At 42.3% G+C, this 23,197-nt stretch overlaps 1 protein-coding gene across 7 annotated transcripts in view; it reads left to right on the top strand.

The window, feature by feature from the left end:
• Positions 1-19,657, top strand: part of nudt13 (nudix (nucleoside diphosphate linked moiety X)-type motif 13) — a 30,168-nt gene extending 10,511 nt beyond the window's left edge. For all 7 annotated transcript variants that reach the window (XM_063070548.1, XM_063070546.1, XM_063070543.1 and 4 more), the window contains 7 exons: positions 864-1,003; positions 2,155-2,262; positions 6,272-6,378; positions 12,660-12,785; positions 13,831-13,942; positions 14,595-14,749; positions 17,470-19,657. In XM_063070548.1, coding sequence (XP_062926618.1) covers positions 864-1,003; positions 2,155-2,262; positions 6,272-6,378; positions 12,660-12,785; positions 13,831-13,942; positions 14,595-14,749; positions 17,470-17,649 — 928 coding nt within the window. In that variant the 3' untranslated portion in view covers positions 17,650-19,657. The remainder of the gene's footprint in view (positions 1-863; positions 1,004-2,154; positions 2,263-6,271; positions 6,379-12,659; positions 12,786-13,830; positions 13,943-14,594; positions 14,750-17,469) is intronic.
• The last annotated feature ends 3,540 nt before the right edge of the window (positions 19,658-23,197 follow it).

Genomic DNA, 23,197 nt, shown 5'->3' with positions numbered 1-23,197 from the left:
TTTGTTGTGTCATATTAAAGGGGGATGAACACATGCAATTAATTATCATCAAAGTTGCTGGTGTACGCAGCAGGCCTGGCAGCATCTCTAGGAAGAGGTACAGTCAACGTTTCAGGCCGAGATCCTTCATCAGGACTACTGACGAAGGGTCTCGGCCCGAAACGTCGACTGTACCTCTTCCTAGAGATGCTGCCTGACCTGCTGCGTTCACCAGCAACTTTGATGTGTGTTGCTTGAATTTCCAGCATCTGCAGAATTCCTCGTGTTTGCAATCAATTATTTTGTGTTTTATATTTGTAATTAATTTAGATGACTTTTTAGAGATCTGTTTTCACTTTCACACAGAAGATTCTTTTCTGTTGATCAGTGTCAAAAATGCCAAATTAAATCCACTGTGATTCAATGTTGTAAAACAATTGAACATGGTAACTTCTAAGGGGGGTGGATACTTTTTATAGGCACTATATAGGGTGAATTCAGAGTTTTTTTCCCCACAGCAACACACTTCCAAGGTGGTGGTAGAGGCAGATACATTAGGGGCATTTAAGAAACTTAGATAGCCTTATGGATGATAGAAAAATTGAGAGATATGAAGGAGGGGAAGTTGGGATTAATCTTGGAGGATGTTAAAAGGCCAGCTAACATTGTGAGCCAAAGGGCCTGTACTGTGCTGTACTGTTCTGTGTTCTAAAAATGATTGTTATACAGTACAACAGAGAGCTTTGGGGTCTATTAAGAATCTGATGGACTGTATATTTTCTAATTCATATCACTGAACATGGAGGAAATTATGTAGATCACATTTATAAGAAAAATAACCTTTCTCTAAAACTAATCTTCCTTTTATTTTAATTATATTGCAGCTACCTATGTGACCTGAAGGAGGATGATGAAGCCTGCCGGAAGGCCCTGAGCTCTGGAACTTTCCTGCTCTTTCATGGTCTCTCACCTCTTTTGCAGAGGATTGAGAACAAGTATATAGCACCATTTGTTACAGCCTCAGGTAGAAATACTGGAGAAAAAGTAGCCACTTAGGGGCTTTGTTAATCTTCTATTACCTTTTTAGAAACTGGAAGTAGATTAGCCAGGGTCTCTGAAAGAATGAGTTCAACGTAAGAAATCAGTCACATCTCTTTAAATCGAAACTTTTCAAAAAATTATCGTTTTATCATGTTCTGAAGAGGAAGCCTTCCTTCCAAGTCCTACTCTGACACTAATTGTAATATTGTCTTCTTTTGTGGATGTACAATTTATTTCATTGACTGTAATTACTTTAAAGAAGTACTTCCAAACAGTTCTCGTGTCCATTTAGTAGTGGTGTAGGTCAATGGTGGTGTAGGTCAATGGCAGAGTAGTCAAAAGGTCATGCACAAATTATTGTAAACTGTAATGTGCTGTATGAACATCTTATGTCATAGTGACCATTATGACAGGATACTCACTAACTAACAACCCTTTGCACTTTGTAACACAGGAACATAGGAGAAGAAAAACCCCGGTTTGCTTTTCAATGATGATGTGACTTTCCTGTGACTTATCCACATACCAGTCCCAGTATAGGACCATAAGACCGGAAGACATTGGGGCAGAATTAGGCTAATCGGCCCATTGAGTCTGCTGCACCATTTGGTCATGGCTGATTTATTATCCCTCTCAACTCCGTAACCTTTGATGCCCTTACAGATCAAGAACATATTAATCTCCACTTTAAATATACTTAGTGCCTTGTCCTCCACAGCTGTGTGTGACAATGAATTACACCAAATTACCACATTCTGGCTAAAGAATTTTTCCTCATCTTTATTCTAAGGAGACATCCTTCTATTGTGAGGCTGTGCCCTCTGGATCAACACTCTTCCACTATTGGAAACATGCAAAGCTTTGGCAAATATTAATGACAAAGCAACATTTATTGTTTGCATGTAAGTGTCAGATATAAACGATTCTGATGTGTAGCTGAAGGGAGAGGAGGTACTGTAAGTGCATTTGCTCACAGTATGTATTAATGTGGGGTGAAGAACGTATTTTAATTTTCTGTATTGTTACGCCTGTCATATTTGCTTTCAGAATGTTATTTAATTGCAATTGCAGAATTCTGAAAACTTGTCTATGTGAGCATAGAAAAGAAATTGATGTTTTAAGTTTTTGTTCCAGAGCTGAATGGAATTCTTAAGAAGCTGGGCCAGACAGAAAAATGGATGGAGGAATCAGTTCTAACTGGTTGTACAGAAAGTTTTGTGCCACAGTTTGCACTAGATTTAGGTGAGATTGGTATTAAGCTCTGTATCTAAATTAATGAAACTATCTTACCAAAAGTACCTGGACTATACCCCGTCCCACCCCGCTACTTGTATACCTGGACTATACCCCGTCCCACCCCGCTACTTGTATACCTGGATTATACCTCATCCCACCCTGCTACTTGTAATTACGCCATTCCCTTCTCTCAATTCCTCTGTCTCCACCGCATCTACTCTCAGTATGAAGCTTTTCATTCTAGACCAAAGGAGAGGTCCTTCTTTTTCAAAGAAAGGAGCTTCCGTTCCTCCACCATCAACACTGCCCTCAACCACATCTCTTCCATTTCACATACATCTGCTCTTACCCCATCCTCCTGCCACGCTACCAGGGATAGGGTTCCTCTTGTTCTCACCTACCACCCCACCAGCCTCCGCGTCCAGCACATATTTCTCTGAAACTTCTGCCACCTCCAGCTGGATCCCACAACCAAAATCATCTTTCTCTCCCCACCCCCACTTTTTGCTTTCTGCAGAGGTCGCTCCCTACGTGACTCTCTTATCCATTCGTCCCTCCCCGCTGATCTCCCTCCTGGCACTTATCCTTGCAAGCGGAACAAGTGCTTCATCTGCCCCTACACCTCCTCCCTCACTACCATTCAGGGGCCCAAACAGGTGAGGCGACACTTCATCTGAGAGTCTGTTGGGGTCATATACTGTGGTGGGTGCTCCCGGTGTGGCCTCTTGTATATGGTGGGACCCGATGTAGACTGCGAGACTGCTTCACCGAGCATCTATGCTCTGCCCGCCAAAATAAGTGGGATCTCCCAGTGGCCAGCCATTTTAATTCCACTTCCCACTCGCATTCTTATATGTCCATCCATGGCCCCCTCCACTGTTGGGATAAAGCCACACTTAGGTTGGAGGAACAACACCTTATATTTTGTTTGGGTAGCCTCCACCCTGATGGTATGAACAGCGATTTCTCAAACTTCCAGTAATGCCTCCACCCCCTCCCCACTTCACCATTTCCCATCCTCTTGTCCCTCTGTCATGTTATTTCCTTGCCCACCCATCACCTCTCTCTGGTGCTCCTCCCCCCACCCCCTTCTTCCTTCCATGGCCATCTGTCTCTTTCACCTATCAACTTTCTAGCTCTTTGCTTCATCCCTCCCCCTCCAATTTTCACCTGTTGTCTGACATTTCTCTCTCCTCTCCCTCTACCTTACAAATCTTATCTTCAGCTTTTTTTCTCCAGTCCTGCCTAAAGGTTTTGGTCTGAAATGTTGCCCGTTTATTTTTCCATAGATGCTGCCAGGCCCGCTGAGTTCCTCCAGCAGTTTGTGTGTTACCAGAAGTAATATTTTGTATGCCTTTGCTAGACTGTTAATCACAGTTTAATGTATCTAAACATTTATTTTGTGAAATACATTTTATGGACTTCCCTGTATAAATCATGATAATTTTTACAATATACTTTCCCTGAAATGAGATGGTATTAATCAGTTTGTTTACTTCAAACTTTTTTTATATTTGCGTTCTTACATCTAATGTCTCAGGACATTACAAAGCATGATATAGCCTATAAGTTATCTCCCCTCTGTATTCAGTGTTATAAACAATATTGGGTGAGATTAGAACTGGAGGTCATTGGTTAAGGGAGGAAGGTGAAATTTCGAAAGGGAACATGAGGGGGAACAAGCTGCTAGCAGAAGTGGTGGATGCGGGTTTGATTTCAGCATTTAAGGGAAGATTATGTAAGTACATGGTTGGGAGGGGTTTGGAGGTCATGGTCCAGATGCAGGTCAAAAGGACTAGGCAAAGTAATAGTTTGGCACAGGCTAGATGGGCTGAAGGGGCTGTTTCTGTGCTGTAATGTTCCATGAAACCTGGCAGCCTACAAGCACCCATAGCAGCTTAATGATAAAGAAAAGCTCATCTGTATTTATGATGATGGTTGGGGAATAGTGTTAACCTGGAATTGTGTCTTCTTCTAGATGCCTGCAACCTTGCCGTGTCTCCATTTAAGTACACATATTACTTGAACAGGTAGTAGAAGCGTATGCAATCATAATTTTCAAATAGGAATCGGATAAATGCTTAGAACCAATAGAAACATAGAAACATAGAAAATAGGTGCAGGAGTAGGCCATTCGGCCCTTCAAGCCTGCACCGCCATTTATTATGATCATGGCTGATCATCCAACTCAGAACCCCGCCCCAGCCTTCCCTCCATACCCACTGACCCCCATAGCCACAAGGGCCATATCTAACTCCCTCTTAAATATAGCCAATGAACTGGCCTCAACTGTTTCCTGTGGCAGAGAATTCCACAGATTCACCACTCTCTGTGTGAAGAAGTTTTTCCTAATCTCGGTCCTAAAAGGCTTCCCCTCTATCCTCAAACTGTGGCCCCTCGTTCTGGACTTCCCCAACATCGGGAACAATCTTCCTGCATCTAGCCTGTCCAATCCCTTTAGGATTTTATACGTTTCAATCAGATCCCCCCTCAATCTTCTAAATTCCAACGAGTACAAGCCCAGTTCATCCAGTCTTTCTTCATATGAAAGTCCTGCCATCCCAGGAATCAATCTGGTGAACCTTCTTTGTACTCCCTCTATGGCAAGGATGTCTTTCCTCAAATTAGGGAACCAAAACTGCACACAATACTCCAGGTGTGGTCTCACCAAGGCCTTGTACAACTGCAGTGGTACCTCCCTGCTCCTGTACTCGAATTCTCTCGCTATAAATGACAGTACTTTGGAGAAAGAGCTGGAATGTGACTGATCAGGTATTTCTGATAGGTGACAGAGGATTTGTGTTGTATTATTTTTTGATTCTGTGGTGGGATGTGATCTCATTTCTAGGTTATTATAGGTGCTGTAGCAATTTAAGGTTCTAAGACAGTAAGACGTTGGAGTAGAATTAGGCCATTTGTCCCATTGAGTCTGCTCTGCCATTGGATCATGGCTGATTGATTATACTGTACCTCTCAATCCCATTCTTCTTTCTTCTCCCCGTAACCTTTGATGCTCTTACTAATCAAGAACCTAAATGCTATCTTATTTTATTTGAGTTGTGAATTGAGAGAGGTTTGGGAATGTGTACAGGCTAAATGAGTGGGTGAGGATGAGTAGATGGAATATAATGTGAAAAAATTATAGTCATCATTGACGTTTGGCTTTTTTAAAGAGAAAAGCAGAGTAGTCCTCAAGAAGGGTCTCGGCCTGAAACGTTGACTGTTTATTCATTTCCATAGATGCCCCCTGACCTCTTGTGTTTCATATGTGTTGCTCTGGATTTCCAGCATCTGCAGAATCTCTTGTATTCAGGAATTGATAGTTGTTCATTTTTTGGCAGATTTGTGTGGGGGTGGAGAGAGTCTTTGTATGTGAATCATGGAAAGTTAATATGCAGGCACAGCAAGCGTTTGGAAAGCAAACAGTATTAAGATTTATTGCATTAAGATTTAAGTATAGTGGTAAATATAACTAATTGCAATTATATAGGTCTCTGATGAGACTGCACCAGGAATGTCATGCACTGGTCTGGTTTTCCTATTGGAAGAAGGATATGATTATCAGAGAGGGAGTGCAATAAAGGTTCACCATATTTATTTCTGGAATGGCAGTTTTGTCTTATCAGAAAGTATTATGCAGACGAGGCCAAATACTCTAGAATTTAGAAAAAATGAGCGGTGATTTAATTGAAAAGTACAAAATTCTCATGAGATTTGATAGGGCTGATGTACAGATGGGATTTCTGCTGACTGGTGTATCAGGGGTCACAGTCTCAAAGTGAGGCATAGTCATTCAGGACTGACAGTGGAAGAAATGTCCTAGGAAGGGCTGTGCAGGCTTGTTCACGGAGTATATTCAAGGCAGAGGTTGACACATTTTGGAATCAAGGGATATGGGCTTAGTGCAGGAAAGTTATAATGATTGTTGAGTGGTGGAGTAGGAACAAGGAGCCAAATAGCATTCTCCTGATATCTTATAATCAGACCATGTTTCAATTTGTGCTTTTAAATTAAGGACAAACTGAAAAGGCTGGAGCAGAAATGCTACTAAAGGGAAGGTTTGTAGAATTTCGGAAAGCCTTCTTCCTTGTGGAAGGAAAGGATTCAACTCTGCTATCCCAGGTAAGACAAAGGTTTTGGCAAATTTTGAAGATAAATATTGCTTCCATGCAAGTGTCAGATCTAGATGTTTCTGATGTGTGGCTGAAACGAGAGGGTATGATGGTGGGCTGGAGGGAGAGGAGGTAAATGCACCTACACACTGTGTGTATTAATGTGGGGTGAGGAGGGCTGTTATGTAGGTAATACATTTTAATTTTCTCTGGTTCTTATGCCTCTCATAGATTGCTTTCAGAACTTTATGTTACTGCATCTGCAGAATATTGCAGTTTTAATTTCAGGCTAGGCCCTGGTCTTGGACGTTCTAAAGTGGGCTTTTCTTGCACGTTCAAGTTCAAGTGAAGTTACTACATACATGTATATAACATATGAAACTATATAATAATAATAATAATAAGGCATCCGTTAGTCTTGCAAGACCATGGATCTGCACCTGGAAAGTCTTTACTCTCCAAGGCGCAGGCCTGGGCAAGGTTGTATGGAAGACAGGCAGTTGCCCATGCTGCAAGTCTCCCCTCTCCATGACATCGATGTTGTCCAAGGGAAGGGCAAGGGCCAATACAGCTTGGCACCAGTGTCGTCGCAGAGCACTATGTGGTTAAGTGCCTTGCTCAAGGACACAACACGCTGCCTCGGCTGGGGCTCGAACTCATGACCTTCAATTCACTAGTCCAATGCCTTAACCACTTGGCCACATTATAATATATATAGAAATAAGACAATGTTTCTTTGAACCAGAATGTAAAGCACAGTAGTACACATAACACATGATAACTTATGAAGGTAAGAATAAAATCTACAGATGAATGACACATAAATAACGAACTGAAGTACATTCATATTGAATATTGGAAGGTACGGAACAGATTAATCAGTGAACACGATGTGGCTGAGAGTTCAGTAGCCTAATGGCCTGGGGGAAGAAACTGTTTCGCATTTTGACAGCTCTTGTTTTAATATATCCTAATGCTGGAATTAACATTACAGATAAGTGATCTAAGAGTCCAACATGGAGTCGAGGGACTACTTTATAGGCACCGGGTATGTTAGTGCAAACCAGGTCTATTGTCACAGCAGGCAGTGAAGAAAGCTAATGGCATGCTGGCCTTCATAACAAGGGGAATTGAGTATAAGAGCAAAGAGGTCTTTCTGCAGCTGTACAGGGCCCTGGTGAGACCACACCTGGAGTACTGTGTGCAGTTTTGGTCTCCAAATTTGAGGAAGGACATTCTTGCTATTGAGGGAGTGCAGTGTAGGTTCACAAGGTTAATTCCCGGGATGGCGGGACTGTCATATGTAGAAAGATTGGAGCGACTGGGCTTGTATACTCTGGAATTTAGAAGGCTGAGAGGGGATCTTATTGAAGCATATAAGATTATTAAGGGATTGGACATGCTGCAGGCAGGAAGCATGTTCCCGCTGATGCGTAGTCCAGAACCAGAGGCCACAGTTTAAGAATTAGGGGTAGGCCATTTAGAACGGAGTTGAGGAAAAACTTTTTCACCCAGAGAGTGTTGGATATATGGAATGCACTGCCCCAGAAGGCTGTGGAGGCCAAGTCTCTGGATGCTTTCAAAAAAGAGATGGATAGAGCTCTTAAAAATAGTGGAATCAAAGGTTATGAGGATAAGGCAGGAACTGGATACTGATTGTGGATGATCAGCCATGATCACAGTGAATGGCGGTGCTGGCTCGAAGGGCCGAATGGCCTACTCCTGCACCTATTGTCTATTGTCTATTGTATTCTGGTTCAGAAGCAGGAGTTCTTTTACTGAGCCACATACGTATCCCATATTGATTCATGGTAACTTAACAAGTCAGTTTATTTAATGAAGTATTTTTAATACAACTGCTAATTGCATTTAGCAATTTATCTTTTTACCCCTAACATAAAAATATAAATAACTTACATTGACAATATTAAAAAATTATAAATCAATGATATTGAACATAATAATGAAATGAATTGACTTCTGGCCAGAAGTTTATTTTTAATTCAAGTCAAGTACATTTATTATCAAATAATGTATAAATTATATACACAAAATAAACTGCAGATGCTGTGATCAAAGCAACACTTTCAGTACGCTGGATGAACTCAGCAGGTCGGGCAGCATCAGTTAGAAACGATGAGTTGAAGTTTTGGGCCGGAACCCTTCGTCAGGTCTGAAGAATGAAAGATGGGGAAGGATTTGAAGAATGCTTGTAGCTTCAGTTGAAGGACCAGTAATTTGAAAGACAAAGGGGTGGGGGAGGGGAAGCATTGACGTCGTAGCCCTTGAAAACAATGGGTAGTAGAAGAAGGAGGCGGAACCATGAGGGAGGTGATAGGCAGCTGGGGGAGGGGAAGAGTGACATAGGGATAGGGGAAGGGAGGGGGAGGGAATTACTGGAAGTTGGAGAATTCTATGTTCATACCAAGGGGCTGGAGACTACCTAGACGGTATATGAGGTGTTGCTCCTCCAACCTGAGTGTAGCCTCATCATGGCAGTAGAGGAGGCCATGTATGGAGATATCTGAATGGGACTGGAAAACAGAGTTGAAGTGGATGGCACCGGGAGATCCTGTCTGTTGTGGCGGACGGAGTGGAGGTGCTCGACGAAGCGGTCCCCCAATCTGCGTCGGGTTTCACCGATGTAGAGGAGGCCGCACCGGGAGCACCGGATGCAATAGATGACCCCAACAGACTCACAAGTGAAGTGTTGTCTCACCTGGAAGGACTGTTTGGGGCCCTGAATGGTTGCAAGAGATGAGGTGTAGGGACAGGTGTAGCACTTACACTTACAGGGATAAATGCCGGGTGGGAGATCAGTGGGGATGGACGTGTGGATAAGGGAGTCGCAGAGGGACCGATCCCTGTGGAAAGCGGAGAGGGGTGGAGAGGGAAAGATGTGCTTAGTGGTGGGGTCCTGTTGAAGGTGGCGGAAGTAGTGGAGGATAATATGCTGGATCCGGAGGCTAGTGGGGTGGTAGGTAAGGACAAGGGGAACTCTGTCCCTGTTGTGGTTGCGGGAGGATGGGGTGAGGGCCGAAGTGCAGGAAATGGAGGCGATGCGGGTGAGGGCATCCTTGATGACGGTAGAAGGGAAACCATGATCCTTGAAGAAAGAGGACATTTGAGATGTCCTGGAACGGAAAGCCTCATCCTCGGAGCAGATGTGATGGAGACGGAGGAACTGGGAATAGGGAATGGCATTTTTGCATGTGGCGGGGTGGGAAGAGGTATAGTCGAGATAGTTATGAGAGTCAGTGGGCTTGTAGAAGATGTCAGTGGAAAGTCTGTCTCCAGAGATGGAGACCGAGACATCGAGAAAGGGGAGAGAAGTGTCCGAGATAGAGGAAGTGATATATTGAATTTGAGGGCTGGGTGGAAGTTTGAAGTAAAGTCGATGAAATTGACGAGCTCAGCATGGGTGCAGGAAGCAGCACCAATGTAGTCTTCAATGTACCGAAGGAAAAGTTGGGGAGCAGTACCAGAATAGGTTTGGAGCACAGACTGTTCCACATAACCAACAAAGAGGCAGGCGTAGCTGGGTCCCATGCGAGTTCCCATAATAGACGTGTGAGTGTGTAATAGAATGAAGCACTCGATCTCTTCATCTCCAACTGTCGGCGAGACATCAACCGTCTCAACTTCACCACTCCTCTCTCCTGTTCCAACCTCACTCCCTCTGAATGCACTGCCCTTCACTCTCTCCGCACTAATCCCAACCTCACTATCAAACCTGCTGATAAAGGTGGTGCCATAGTAGTCTGACGGATGGACCTCTACCTCACTGAGGCAAAACGGCAGCTGACACCTCCTCTTACTTACCACTGGAACAGGACCCCACCAAAAAACATCAAACCATTATCTCCCGCACCATCACCGCCCTTATCAACTCCAGAGACCTTCCATCCTCAGCCGCTAATCTCATTTTTCCCACACCCCATACCGCTTGGTTTTACCTCCTCCCAAAGATACACAAGCCTAACTGTTCCGGTAGACCCATAGTTTCTGCCTGCTCCTGTCCCACCGAACTTGTATCTGCCTACCTGGACTCCATTTTGTCACCCATAGTTTAGTCTCTCCCCACCTACATCCAGGATACATCCCATGCCCTCCACCTCTTCAATAACTTCCAATTCCCCGGTCCCAACCACTACATTTTTACTATGGATGTCCAATCCTTATACACCTCCATTCCCCATCCAGAAGGCCTCAAAGCCGTCCGCTACTTCCTGGATAACAGACCTCACCAGTTCCCCCCCCACCACTACCCTCCTCCAGTTGGCGGAACTGGTTCTCACACTGAATAACTTCTCTTTTTGCTCTTCCCACTTCCTTCAGACTAAGGGTGTAGCTATGGGAACTCCCATGGGACCCAGCTACGCCCTGCCTCTCGTTGGTTATGTGGAACAGTCTGTGCTCCAAACCTATTCTGGTACTGCTCCCCAACTTTTCCTTCGGTACATTGAAGACTACATTGGTGCTGCTTCCTGCACTCATGCTGAGCTTGTCAATTTCATCGACTTTACTTCAAACTTCCACCCAGCCCTCAAATTCAATATATCACTTCCTCTATCTCGGACACTTCTCTCCCCTTTCTCGATGTCTCGGTCTCCATCTCTGGAGACAGACTTTCCACTGACATCTTCTACAAGCCCACTGACTCTCATAACTATCTCGACTATACCTCTTCCTACCCTGCCACATGCAAAAATGCCATTCTCTATTCCCATTTCCTCCATCTCCGCCGCATCTGCTCCGTGGATGAGGCTTTCCGTTCCAGGGCGTCTCAAATGTCCTCTTTCTTTAAGGATCGTGGTTTCCCTTCTACCGTCATCAATGATGCCCTCACCTGTATCTCCTCCATTTCCCGCACTTCGGCCCTCACCCCATCCTCCCGCAACCACAACAGGGACAGAGTTCTCCTTGTCCTTACCTACCACCCCACCAGCCTCCGGATCCAGCATATTATCCTCCGCTACTTCTGCCACCTTCAACAGGACCCCACCACTAAGCACATCTTTCCCTCTCCACCCCTCTCCGCTTTCCGCAGGGATCGGTCCCTCTGCGACTCCCTTATCCGCACGTCCATCCCCACTGATCTCCCACCTGGCACTTATCCCTGTAAGTGTAAGTGCTACACCTGTCCCTACACCTCCTCTCTTGCCACCATTCAGGGCCCTAAACAGTCCTTCCAGGTGAGACAACACTTCACTTGTGAGTCTGTTGGGGTCATCTATTGCATCCGGTGCTCCCGGTGCGGCCTCCTCTACATCGGTGAAACCCGACGCAGATTGGGGGACCGCTTTGTCGAGCACCTCCACTCCGTCCGCCACAACAGACAGGATCTCCTGGTAGCCACCCACTTCAACTCTGTTTCCCATTCCCATTCAGATATCTCCATACATGGCCTCCTCTACTGCCATGATGAGGCTACACTCAGGTTGGAGGAGCAACACCTCATATACCGTCTAGGTAGTCTCCAGCCCCTTGGTATGAACATAGAATTCTTCAACTTCCGGTAATCCCCTCGCCCTCCCTTCCTCTATCCCTATTTCACTCTACCCCCTCCCCCAGCTCCCTCATGGTTCTGCCTCCTTCTTCTACTACCCATTGTTTTCAAGGGCTACGACGTCAATGCTTCCCCTCCCCCACCCCTTTGTCTTTCAAATTACTGGTCCTTCAACTGAAGCTACAAGCATTCTTCAAATCCTTCCCCATCTTTCATTCTTCAGTCCTGATGAAGGGTTCCGGCCCGAAACGTCGACTCAATGTTTCTGACTGATGCTACCCGACCTGCTGAGTTCATCCAGCGTACTGAAAGTGTTGTATAAAGTATATAACCTTGAGATTTACTTGCAGAATTCTGGGAAATTCTGTTGTACTGTATATCTTTCCTTGGTTTACAGTGCTGGCCACTGCAATTAGATAGTGATAAAAAAGCATCTTGGCCTGAAACACCAACTCTTTATTACTCTCCATAGATCAGTGGTCCCCAACCTTTTTAATGCCGTGGACCTGTAACATTAACAGAGGGGGTCCGTGGACTCCTGCTTTAGCGCCCCTGCAATAGATGCTGTCTAACTTGCTGAATTCCTCCAGCATTTTGTGTGTCTTACTCTAGATATCCAGCAGCTGCAGACTCTTGTATTTGTGACAAAAGATTGCTCTGTTTCTATGAGTTTAAATTTATGATCAATCTCCTCAGATTTGTATTCTGAATTTTCACTGAGCTTATATTTCAGGTCAGACTATCTATGGGAATGTGAGTCACAAAAATGTGATGTATTTTAGGCTCAGGCCCTTCTCCGTTGGCACAGCACACATCTCTACTGTGGTAGAACTGGACAACCAACGCAGAAAAATATATCCGGCAGTAAACGTGTCTGTGGCACAGATGAAGTAATCTATTATCCACAGGTAGTCGTTGTGGATGATTCTGATATGCACTCAGCTCGCTTTATATGATGTTCCTTTTGTAAGGTCTACCTACCGAAAGAAAGATATTCTTTGATTGAGATTCAGCAGCCTGATTCCTGGGATGTGATTTACCTTTCTGTTACATGAGGCTACGTTAAGCAGACTGGATGTACTGTATTGAATTTAAGTGATCGCATTGAAATACATAAAATTCTCATGGGGCCCGACAGAATGTTTCAAACAACTGATCCAAGAGGATACTGTAAATACGTCTATAAGCTCCTGTAGGCAGTCTAGGAATTTGCAAGTAGGAAGCTGGAGAAACATAGCACTGTAAAACAATTGTTGAATGACACAGTGCAACATGTTGGTGCATTTAAATGTATTTTAATATGTTTTACATTATCCAGTATCTGTGGAGATATTCTCTTTCATTACTCCGAATAGTAGAGATTTGACTGTGCTTCTACCCACTATGTCTATTTGCTGTCACTCTATACTCATTTCCTCTATACTAATTTTATTTCCCAGGCTCTGCACTAATGGCATTTGTAATACAACCCTTGGGCATGGAAGAAGATCCAAGATGAAATGGAGAGAGCAAAATAAATAGATAAGAAGTGCAAACAGGGGTTTTCATAAAAGTTTCAGGAATAGGTGTGGATACATCTTGTTTAAATTCATTAGTCATAACACATTGCTCTTGAAGATGAAGGGTGTAAACACTGAGAAATGGAATTGTATATTTTGAGTGCCAAAGCTGAGGACTCAGACTATAAATTCTTCCCACTCTGCTGTAAAAATCTCACCCACAAAATAGTATCACCATCTCTACCAGTGTGATATTCTATCACTTCCCAGCGTTATTCTTTAATCAATTGGGCTCCCATCATATTGAACCATTTTATAGCAGTTAATGGCAAATATCTCCAGGAATCAGAGTAACTCAGGTTAGCAGAAGCACATCCACTACTTTAAATATGCATTGCAAATGTTTTAAACTATTTTTAAATGCTAAGTTCTTCCTGCAATTCTTCATTAACAGATGTCTCCTGTGGTTATCATGTTGGTATCCAATGGAACACATTGCCTGCTGGCACGTCAGAAGGGATTTCCTCCTGGAATGTATAGTGCACTGGCTGGATTCTGCAACATTGGTAATCAAATCTTCTTACAGTAACAGATTACATGCAGTGCAAGATTATAGACAGAATTTAGCTTTTGCTGCGAAATATATTGTTTTGAAGTATTTCTAATAACAGATTACTATACCAGCAATAGACATCCATGATGACTGCATCCTAGTGTGGCAATGTCTTGCCTTTATTTAACTTTACTGACAGCACATTTGAACTGGTGAACTATGGGCACAGATCTGTATCCTGTATCAATTTTATATTTACTGCCATTCAGCTCAAACTGTCTACTGTGTTACTTGCTTCTATATTCTAAACATTTTTGGGTGAAAAACCTAGCCTATTTAGCCTATCCCAACATGTATATCTTTTCATTTCTGGTGATATCCTTCTGAATGTTTTTGTACATTTTTTAGTGTCTCTATATCTTCTCATTTATATAAAACTATAGTTGTGCATAGCACACCAAGTGCAATCCAGTAGCCCTAGTAGTTCTGTAAGCAAAGTGTAATTGAGACAAGTCAAAGTCCATTTTCATCCTGTGCAGAAATAACCCAGCCAACTGATGGGCAATCCCACAGTCACCATTAACCATTGATTGGTTTCTCGCTCTTTCAAACTGACTTGCAGCAAATTTCTTCTTTCTATTTCTCGTTTCTTTTGCCTCTCCCAGGAGAGACAGTGGAAGAGGCTGTGCATCGAGAAGTGGCGGAAGAAGTCGGTTTGGATGTGTCCTCACTGTCGTATTCTGCATCCCAACACTGGCCCTTTCCCAGTAGTTCTCTGATGATTGGGTGCCATGCAATGGTGCAGCCAAAGCAGAACAAGGTAAGATAAGTTTTGGAGAGCCAAAAAATAAGGACCATGCTTCTGAAATTTAGCACCCTGATAACTTTGAAATCTACAAGGAGAGGGAGACCAAAAAAATGACCACAACAAAAATGTGGAAATGTGTACTGTTATGGTTTACTTTGTAAGTTGTTTCAAGTCATTTCAACTTTCCCTGTTTAGTCTGCAGAATAAGACAGCTTCCAACATGGCTTTGCCTGTGGTGCTTTGTAACTATATCTCTCTCTCCCTCTCTCCCTCCCCCTCCATCCATCCATCCATCCATCCATCCCATAGGATGATGATGGTTCCTTTCAGTCAGTTAGTGGTGTTGACCCTACTCCTCAGAAAGGAACACTGTGTGCGTGAATGGATTTTAGGTGAGTAGGGGGTTGCACAGGTCCAGACCCACCCTCTCGACATCCCCTCCCGGATCCAGCTGCATGGTGGGGTCCAAGATGGCTGGGGAAAGTTCTGTTGCAGTGATTGGCCAGAGCAAGCTTCGATGCAAGGGATGCCCTTTCCGCACTTCACGGCACGTGTTTGCCAGATGGCCGTTGACCTTACGAGAGGGTTCATCTGTCCTTTGACAGGTCTTGTTTTTTATCCTGCAGGGTGTCTAGCCACCCTCCTCACCAGGCAAGCCTGGTGGGGGAGCCGGTTTAGTTACCGACCACCCGACCATGCGACAGGTAGTACTGGGTTACGTGGTACCAGTAGCACTCAGGCGAGTGACCTGACCTTTGTAACTAGCCCCAAGAAGATAACAAGAAATGCCCAGTTGATGCTATGTACTCTTCTGTTTGTGGCAAAGGTTGTGACTCCATTATATTCCTATTGCAAGAAACCAAGCTAGAAAGAACTTACCACATGAGGATGTTTTGGATGGATCCAATACACAGCACATTGCTTTGAAACTCTGATCCATTTTGCATTTTTAGTCAAGAGGTCTTGCTACTGAGTTCTGTCATTGCCATCACTTACGTCAAATCTTCAAATTCTCAATGTATTTCACAATTCTTTATAAGAGAATGGAAACACTTCCATGTTTATAATGCCTTTCAATGAACTCTGAAATTACTAAGTACTTCATAATCATTGAAGTACTAATAATGTGTAATAAATTTTGAAGTTTAGAAAAATCCAACAAGCAGATAGAACAGTGAATTGCAGGCCATTCTATAACCTTTTTTGCAATTTATTTTAATGATGCTAGTGGATGGATGCATATTAGACTAGGACATCCTAGATGCTGCCTGACTTACTGAGTTCCTCCATCATTTTATGTGTGTGTGTGTGTGTGTGTGTGTTGCTCTGGATTTCCAGCATCTGTAGAATCTCTTGTGGTCAATAAAAACCCTCTTTTTCAAACTAGTGCCATGAAATCTTGTTAATTTGGGAGTATGGACAGGACCTGATTTCTGAATGACAGAAATTCTGTGACAGCAGTGGACAACCTAGTAATTTTGCTTAATTCTCTAGCATGGGATTTAAAGGCACTGCTTTCTGCTTCAAGAGTGACAGTCATAGAAAAGTACAGTACAGGAACAGGCCCTTCAGCCCATCTAGTCCAAGCCAAATCATTTAAAATGCCTACTCCCATCGACCTGCACTGGGACCATAACCATCCATACCCTTACCATCCATGTATCTATTCAAACTTCTCTTAATAGTTGAAATTGAGCTCAGATGCACCACTTGTGGTGGCAGCTCATTCCTGGCATTTTTCCTGTCAATTATTCTTTTTTTTTTAATGTGAGGAGTGAGTAATCTTCACTTTTGGCAGGCATTGTATAAATTGGGTAATGGACAATAAAATGGGATTAGTGATTAATAGTTGGAGCAACCCAGGGGGTTTTGCCTCCATGCTGTGTGACACTGTTTATGCATAACCTGGACTGTGTGTGGAATAAACCTCGTTCTACCATATACGTTCTACATTTTCCAAACTCAAATGAGCATTCTGAGCTGCAAAGACTGCCAATCAAACATAGAATTTATGTTGAAAAGTTGGCCTTTGTGATTAATGTGATTAACACTTGGCATTGACAGGAAAGCCACAAGAGAGAGAAAAAGATTTTTTCCAGTGTATTCAGTCTCCTTTATATTTGTTCTCTCAGTGTGTGCATTTCTGGCAGGGCCAAACTTTTATTAACAGCTACCATTCACATTTCTCTTGCATTATCTAATATTCTATAAATCCTGCACTGAGATTTTATTTACAAGCTCTTCCATATATGATGATGATTAATTAGAGAGACTTGTATAGAAAACTGTCTGGCAATTCGTTCTTTACAGATAGGACAAATATGGTATAATTAACCTTTAAAGAGAAATGTTTTCCCCTCTTTTAACAGTCATAACTACCGTTTTGTAACTCAGTCATTAGTGATTAATATGGCCAAGTCGCACAGCTACATATCAACTAACTACAGTCCGTCATACACTATAAATTTTCTTGTGAAATGCACACAAAATGCCGATGAAGGGTTTTGGCCCAAGATGTTGGCTGTTATACTTCATAGATGCTGCCTGACTAGCTAAGTTCCTTCAGCATTTTGTGTGTGTTGCTCTAGATTTCCAGCATTTGCAAAATCTCTTGTGTTTATAAATTTTCCTGTATCTTATTAACTCAAGACAAGTTGTATTTGACAAAAGTTATTTGTTGCTACTGCCACTGTAATTTCTAAGTATTGACAAGCATTTTGTTATGGCTTCAGATTGAGCTCAACCACTCTGAGCTTGAGGATGCCCGCTGGTTCGATGCTTCAGAGATAGAGGAACCTTTAAAGCGGAAGCAGGTACCAAGCAAGAAAGAAATGGGTGAGATTGCGTTCTGGATCCCACCGCCCCAGGCTTTAGCACATCATCTAATCAAAGAATGGATGCAAAGGCACTAGCAGTCTTGAAATCTTGCAGATAATCAGCTATTGGGATTGAATGGTGCACAGATGCTGTTTCTTTGCACCATGAGTGATAGTTTATACAGTTCATGTACTAATGAGGCAATCACAAAGAACAACTGCATTACATCAGACTATTTTCCACATTAAAGACCTTTATAAAGGGAGATATAATCAAGAATGCTTGTGTCCACTGGAGCTCCAGACAAATGAAGGAACAAGTAATTATTGTGGTGTATTCCTGATTATAAATGACAATCTCTGGCATTCAACCAGTGTTTCTGCTTTAAAGGGCTCACCCTAAGATTCAAAGGATTTGAGTTCATTTAAACCTAATTTTGATTACAAAAAATAATTTTAAGCCTTTCTTTGTGGAAAATTCTTTTCAGTTTTGGAGATCCCCCTCCCATTTTTGATAGCCTGTATCAACTATTCCAAAAAAACCTCAGGGCTCATGTAAAATAAATCTTCACATCAACAGAAGTAATCCCTGTTGAAGCATTTTGAAAGAAAGTTTCAGTTAATCCTGTTCATTGTTAATCTGATTCATTAAAACATTTTACTTATGCTAATGAAGTCTCTCTATTTTAAGTACTCCTAAACTAATTTATGATAATGATTACCATGAGAAATTGAGGATTACTATAAATAGACTTTGATGATACATTTTTAAAGTTAATTACAGAGCTACTTCCTTACAGTTTTGTGCCCTATGAGTAATTTCTTATCACTAACAATGTCAAAAGGACCTCATAGCAATTTGTTTTTTTCACTTCATCTAAAGTTTGAATAAGTAAGGGATTAAACAACTCCAAGGCCGACACAAAGCCCTTCTGTTTGTCTTGTATAACTAGACAGTATTTAGTGTTTAAAATGATGAGTGCATAGAATTCACAGTACACAGTGTGTCACAACTGTCAGGGTTCTTTCTACGCCCCAATTACTGTACAAAAACAGTTACGAATTGAAATGGAATCATTTACTATTGACTGATGATATAAGGTGAATGATGAGAAACAAAAGTGGAGAATGCTGGAAATACTCAGTAGGTCAAGGTTCATCTGTGGGGAGAGAAACAGTAAAAAGGTTTGTAAAGCTGTTTGACAAACCCCTTCCCCCTCTCTCCTTGCAGTTTTCACCCTCTCATGTCCATCTACCACTGCAGGCTTACAAGCTTCTATTGACTCCTTCTAAGTTCTGACGAGGAGTCTGAAACATTGATGCTGTGTCTCTCTCTACAGATACAGCCTGACATACTGAGTGTTCCAGTAATTTTCATTTTTGTTTTAGATTTTCAGCGTCTGCAGTGTTTTTTTTATTTTACATTGCAAGCTTGCAGGTAAAGGAAATGTGTGCTACAAATGAACCAGAGCTATGTGGTATTTATGTGGAATATTTGGAATTATAACAAACTGTTGCAAAATTTGTTGTCTAATATCTTGTACTTTTAATGGTACAGGAGGCCATTCAACTCTAGGCTAGCTTCTAGACAGGCAGCACCTACAGTCCTATTCCCTCTCTCGTTTCCCTCTGTCACATGCATATAATTTCATAATGTCACAAAAGAATGTGCAAACTCTGCATCGGCAGTGCCCATGATCAGGAACAAATCCACTCAATTGGAGCTGTTAATTATGCCATCGAGTTAGGTAGGTAATAAAAATTATGTCTTTGTAGGGGAATGCAACAGAAATACTTATATTATTTTACACTTCTTATTCTTATTTCTTATGTTGGTGCAATCAGTGAAGGGAAAGGTAAGTGTATCCCAGACTTCATGATTGTGACGACGTGAGGATCTGATGTCAACAAAGGAATGGTGGGGTGGGGGGATGGAACACAAAGGAAAGGAGGGAACAGGGTTAGCTATGGAGTGGCAGTAGATTACAGAGGAAGAGCTGCAAAATGTGGGTGAAATTTGAAAGAAAGTTGTGGATTTCGAAATAGGTGAATTATTGCAAAACTGTTCAACCCATGACTTAATATCATTTCTATTCTCCTCTTATCTCAGAGCCTTGGAAATGTTTCTTTTTTATACATTTATCCTTTTTGATAATGTGGTATGCAGAAGAAAATCTTTTCGTACCAATTATTAAATTTTCGTTACCAAGCCAGGTTGGAAATAGTTTCTTCACATAATTTTGAACATCTTTTAAAATAAAATGTCTCCTAAATCATTTCCATTCCAAGCAAAATGATCTTACTTAGCTTTAAAACGCTCTCTCCGCCAGAGAAAGCAGGATCTCCCAATGGCCACACATTTTAATTCCACATCCCATTCCCATTCTGACATGTCTATCCACGGCCTCCTCTACTGTAAAGATGAAGCCACACTCAGGTTGGAGGAACAACACCTTATATTCCGTCTGGGTAGCCTCCAACCTGATGGCATGAACATCGACTTCTCTAACTTCCGCTAATGCCCCACCTCCCCCTCGTACCCCATCCGTTATTTATATACACACATTCTTTCTCTCACTCTCCTTTTTCTCCCTCTGTCCCTCTGACTATACCCCTTGCCCATCCTCTGGGTTTCCCTCCTTCCCACTTTTTCCTTCTCCCTGGGCCTCCTGTCCCATGATCCTCCCATATCCCCTTTGCCAATCACCTGTCCAGCTCTTGGCTCCATCCCTCCCCCTCCTGTCTTCTCCTATCATTTTGGATCTCTCCCTCCCCCTCCCACTTTCAAATCTCTTGCTAACTCTTCCTTCAGTTAGTCCTGATGAAGGGTCTCGGCCCGAAACGTCGACTGTACCTCTTCCTAGAGATGCTGCCTGGCCTGCTGCATTCACCAGCAACTTTGATGTGTGCTACTTAGTTTTACTTGTCTCTTCACCTAACTGAAACCTTTTTCTCCCCCAAGAATTTAGGATTTGGCAGTTACCAACTTATACACAACTGCATTTCATTTTTAATTTCCTTGTATGGCTTTTTATATTTGGCTGAGTGTCGGGGCTTTGAACGTGATGAATGAAGAAGGTCAGTTGGCGTAAATTTAATGGATTGTTGAAAATTGGTAGTTCGATTTCCAGAGCCTAAAAAATAACCTACTTCACCAGATCTCAGCCTGACAGCTCTGACACATGCTGGCAAAAGTATCTATGATGAAAATACACACAAAGTGCTGGAGGAACTCAGCAGATCAGGCAGCATCAATGAAGAGGAACAAAGAGCTGACATTTTGGGCCAAGACCTGAAGCGTTCCATGAAATCAATTTGTCAGACAAAAATGAATCTCTTGTTACTGGCCAGCATATGGGTGATTGATTTAAGAAGAAATTCTCTTTTGTTGTAAAGTTTTTCTTTAATAATTGGAGCTGGACATGTTGGCTATGCTTTCTTTGGACGCTGGATTCTCAATTCAGCCTTAAACAGGACACATACTTATCAACAGTGTGTGTTACAGTTAGTGGATGATATCTTGTGATTTAAATTTAGATACCACATGATATGATGTGTACAGTTTATTTAGAGATACAGCTCAGAATAGGGCCTTCCAGCCCAATGAGCTGCGCTGCCCAGCAACCCATCTATTTAACCATAGCTTAATCATAGTAGTAAGCAGCCGTCGAACCCAGGGGATCATGGGTTTGTGCCTCTGGTGGACTGTGTCCTCTCCAGGACATAAGCCTGGGCGGGAAGATTTGAAGAACCGGCTGTTGCCCATGCAGCGGATTCCCTCTCCCCACGTCACTGATGTAGTCCAAGGGAAGGGCAAGTGTCGATACAACTAGCACCAGTGTTGTCGCAGAGGTTGCCAGAGTGAAGTAAACAACATCAAACTGTCTTAGGGACCCTGGCTCCGGATTTCTTCCTCCCAAAGCCTTTTCCATGGGTGGATATGGCCGCAAGGCAGCGGAGGTTTTAAATCGGAGTTTTCTTCCTCCTAGAGGGGTTGCCGTCCAAGGCTGATGAGCCCCACCTGCCGGAAGTGACTGGTTTTGAGGCACCAGTGGTCTGCCTTTGCCCTGTCTCTTGTTAGTAGAAACAGTTCTGCCGAGCCACACGTGAAGGCCAAGAATTGGACTTGGTTATCAGAGGCTGTTAGAGATGCATGCCATTTGGAGCACTTTATAAGTAGTGGGAGCTTATCCCCACTACCACCCCAGCTGTGACAACCTTAGGAATCAGCTTAATCATAGGATGATTTATAATGACCAATTAACACCATATTCTTATTCATTTACAACAGGTGGTGGGTGCTGGCAAAATATTTAAAATAAATATGTTTAATAAAGATGTAAAATAAGAATATTTAAAACAAAATATTTAAAGATAAAGAGCTAAACTATGAAGTTTGTACTTATTAGGAAAGTTAGAACAGACTTGGTTTATTTTCTCCTTTTAAAGGAGACTCCTGAAATGTCAAATGAGAAGAAATTAACAGGCTAGTTATAGATCAGTAGCTTTAACCTCAGCAAAACACCAATTATTTGAGGGACAGTATAAAATTTCATTTTGAAAGGCACCTTGATCAAATGCAGCATGGATTTTCTAAGAAAAGAATTTCTAGCTCTTCAATTTTTTGAAGGGTGAAGATGTGAATTGGAAGGTTGATGAGTGCAGTATATTTGATGTAGTCTTTGTGGATTTTAGCAAGGCATTAGATAAGATGTCCAGGTGTAAAAAAACAAACTAAAACCCTATGTGATTCAAACAAGATTAGATAGAAGTTGGCTCAGTGATAGGAAACAAAGCAAAGATGACAATGAGGATATTTTTACCACTAGGAGATTATTACTATTGGGGTTCCACAAAGAGCTGTATCAATCCCTTGCTTTTGTAGTATAAATGATTTAGACTGAAATGAAGAGGACATGATAAAGAAATTTACACAAGGTACAAAATCTGGTTTTGAGAAGGAAAGCTTTATCCACAACAAGATATGATGATCTGGTCAATTGGACAGAAAACTGGTGTGGAGTTCAATCTAAAAATATAGGAAGTAATACATTTTCGACAAAGCAAGAGAATACACAAAAAATGGAGAATACAGAGAGGTGTGAAGAATAGAAAGACCTCGGAGTGTATGAAAGAGATCATTAAAAATTGAAGGATAAATTATTAGCAAAAGCATAGCATATAAGAGCAGAGATTATGCTAGAGTTTATACAATACTAATTGAACCATAATTTGAGTATTGCAAATACTTATAGTCATTGCATTTCAAGAATGATGCAAAATGTAGAAGACAGAAATAGAGTAGATATTTGAGAATACTGCAATGATGGAGAAATTGTGGCTGTGAGGAGATGAAACTATGAGATCTGGTCCAATGTGATGAAGGATGTGGTTGCATTGGAGAAAGCATGGAGGACCTTCACCAGGATGTTGCCTGGATTGGAAGATGCTAATCTTTTTATTCTTAAACCCATTGCTCCTACTAGGGCGTAGGCTGCTAACAGCAGCTCACCAGAGTCCTGGGGCTGTTTCACATGTTGTCCCTAAGTGTAGCCTATTTTAAGATTCTTCCTCTTCCAAGGACAAAGTCTTTGGAGCTTCTGCTGGCGTTTCTGCAGTTCTATTTTTTTTCAGGATGGCATTG

The sequence above is a fragment of the Mobula hypostoma genome, chromosome 18 (genome assembly GCF_963921235.1).
Source record: "Mobula hypostoma chromosome 18, sMobHyp1.1, whole genome shotgun sequence".
NCBI classification, from domain to species: domain Eukaryota; kingdom Metazoa; phylum Chordata; class Chondrichthyes; order Myliobatiformes; family Myliobatidae; genus Mobula; species Mobula hypostoma.
This window is presented reverse-complemented; position numbering and strand designations above follow the sequence as displayed.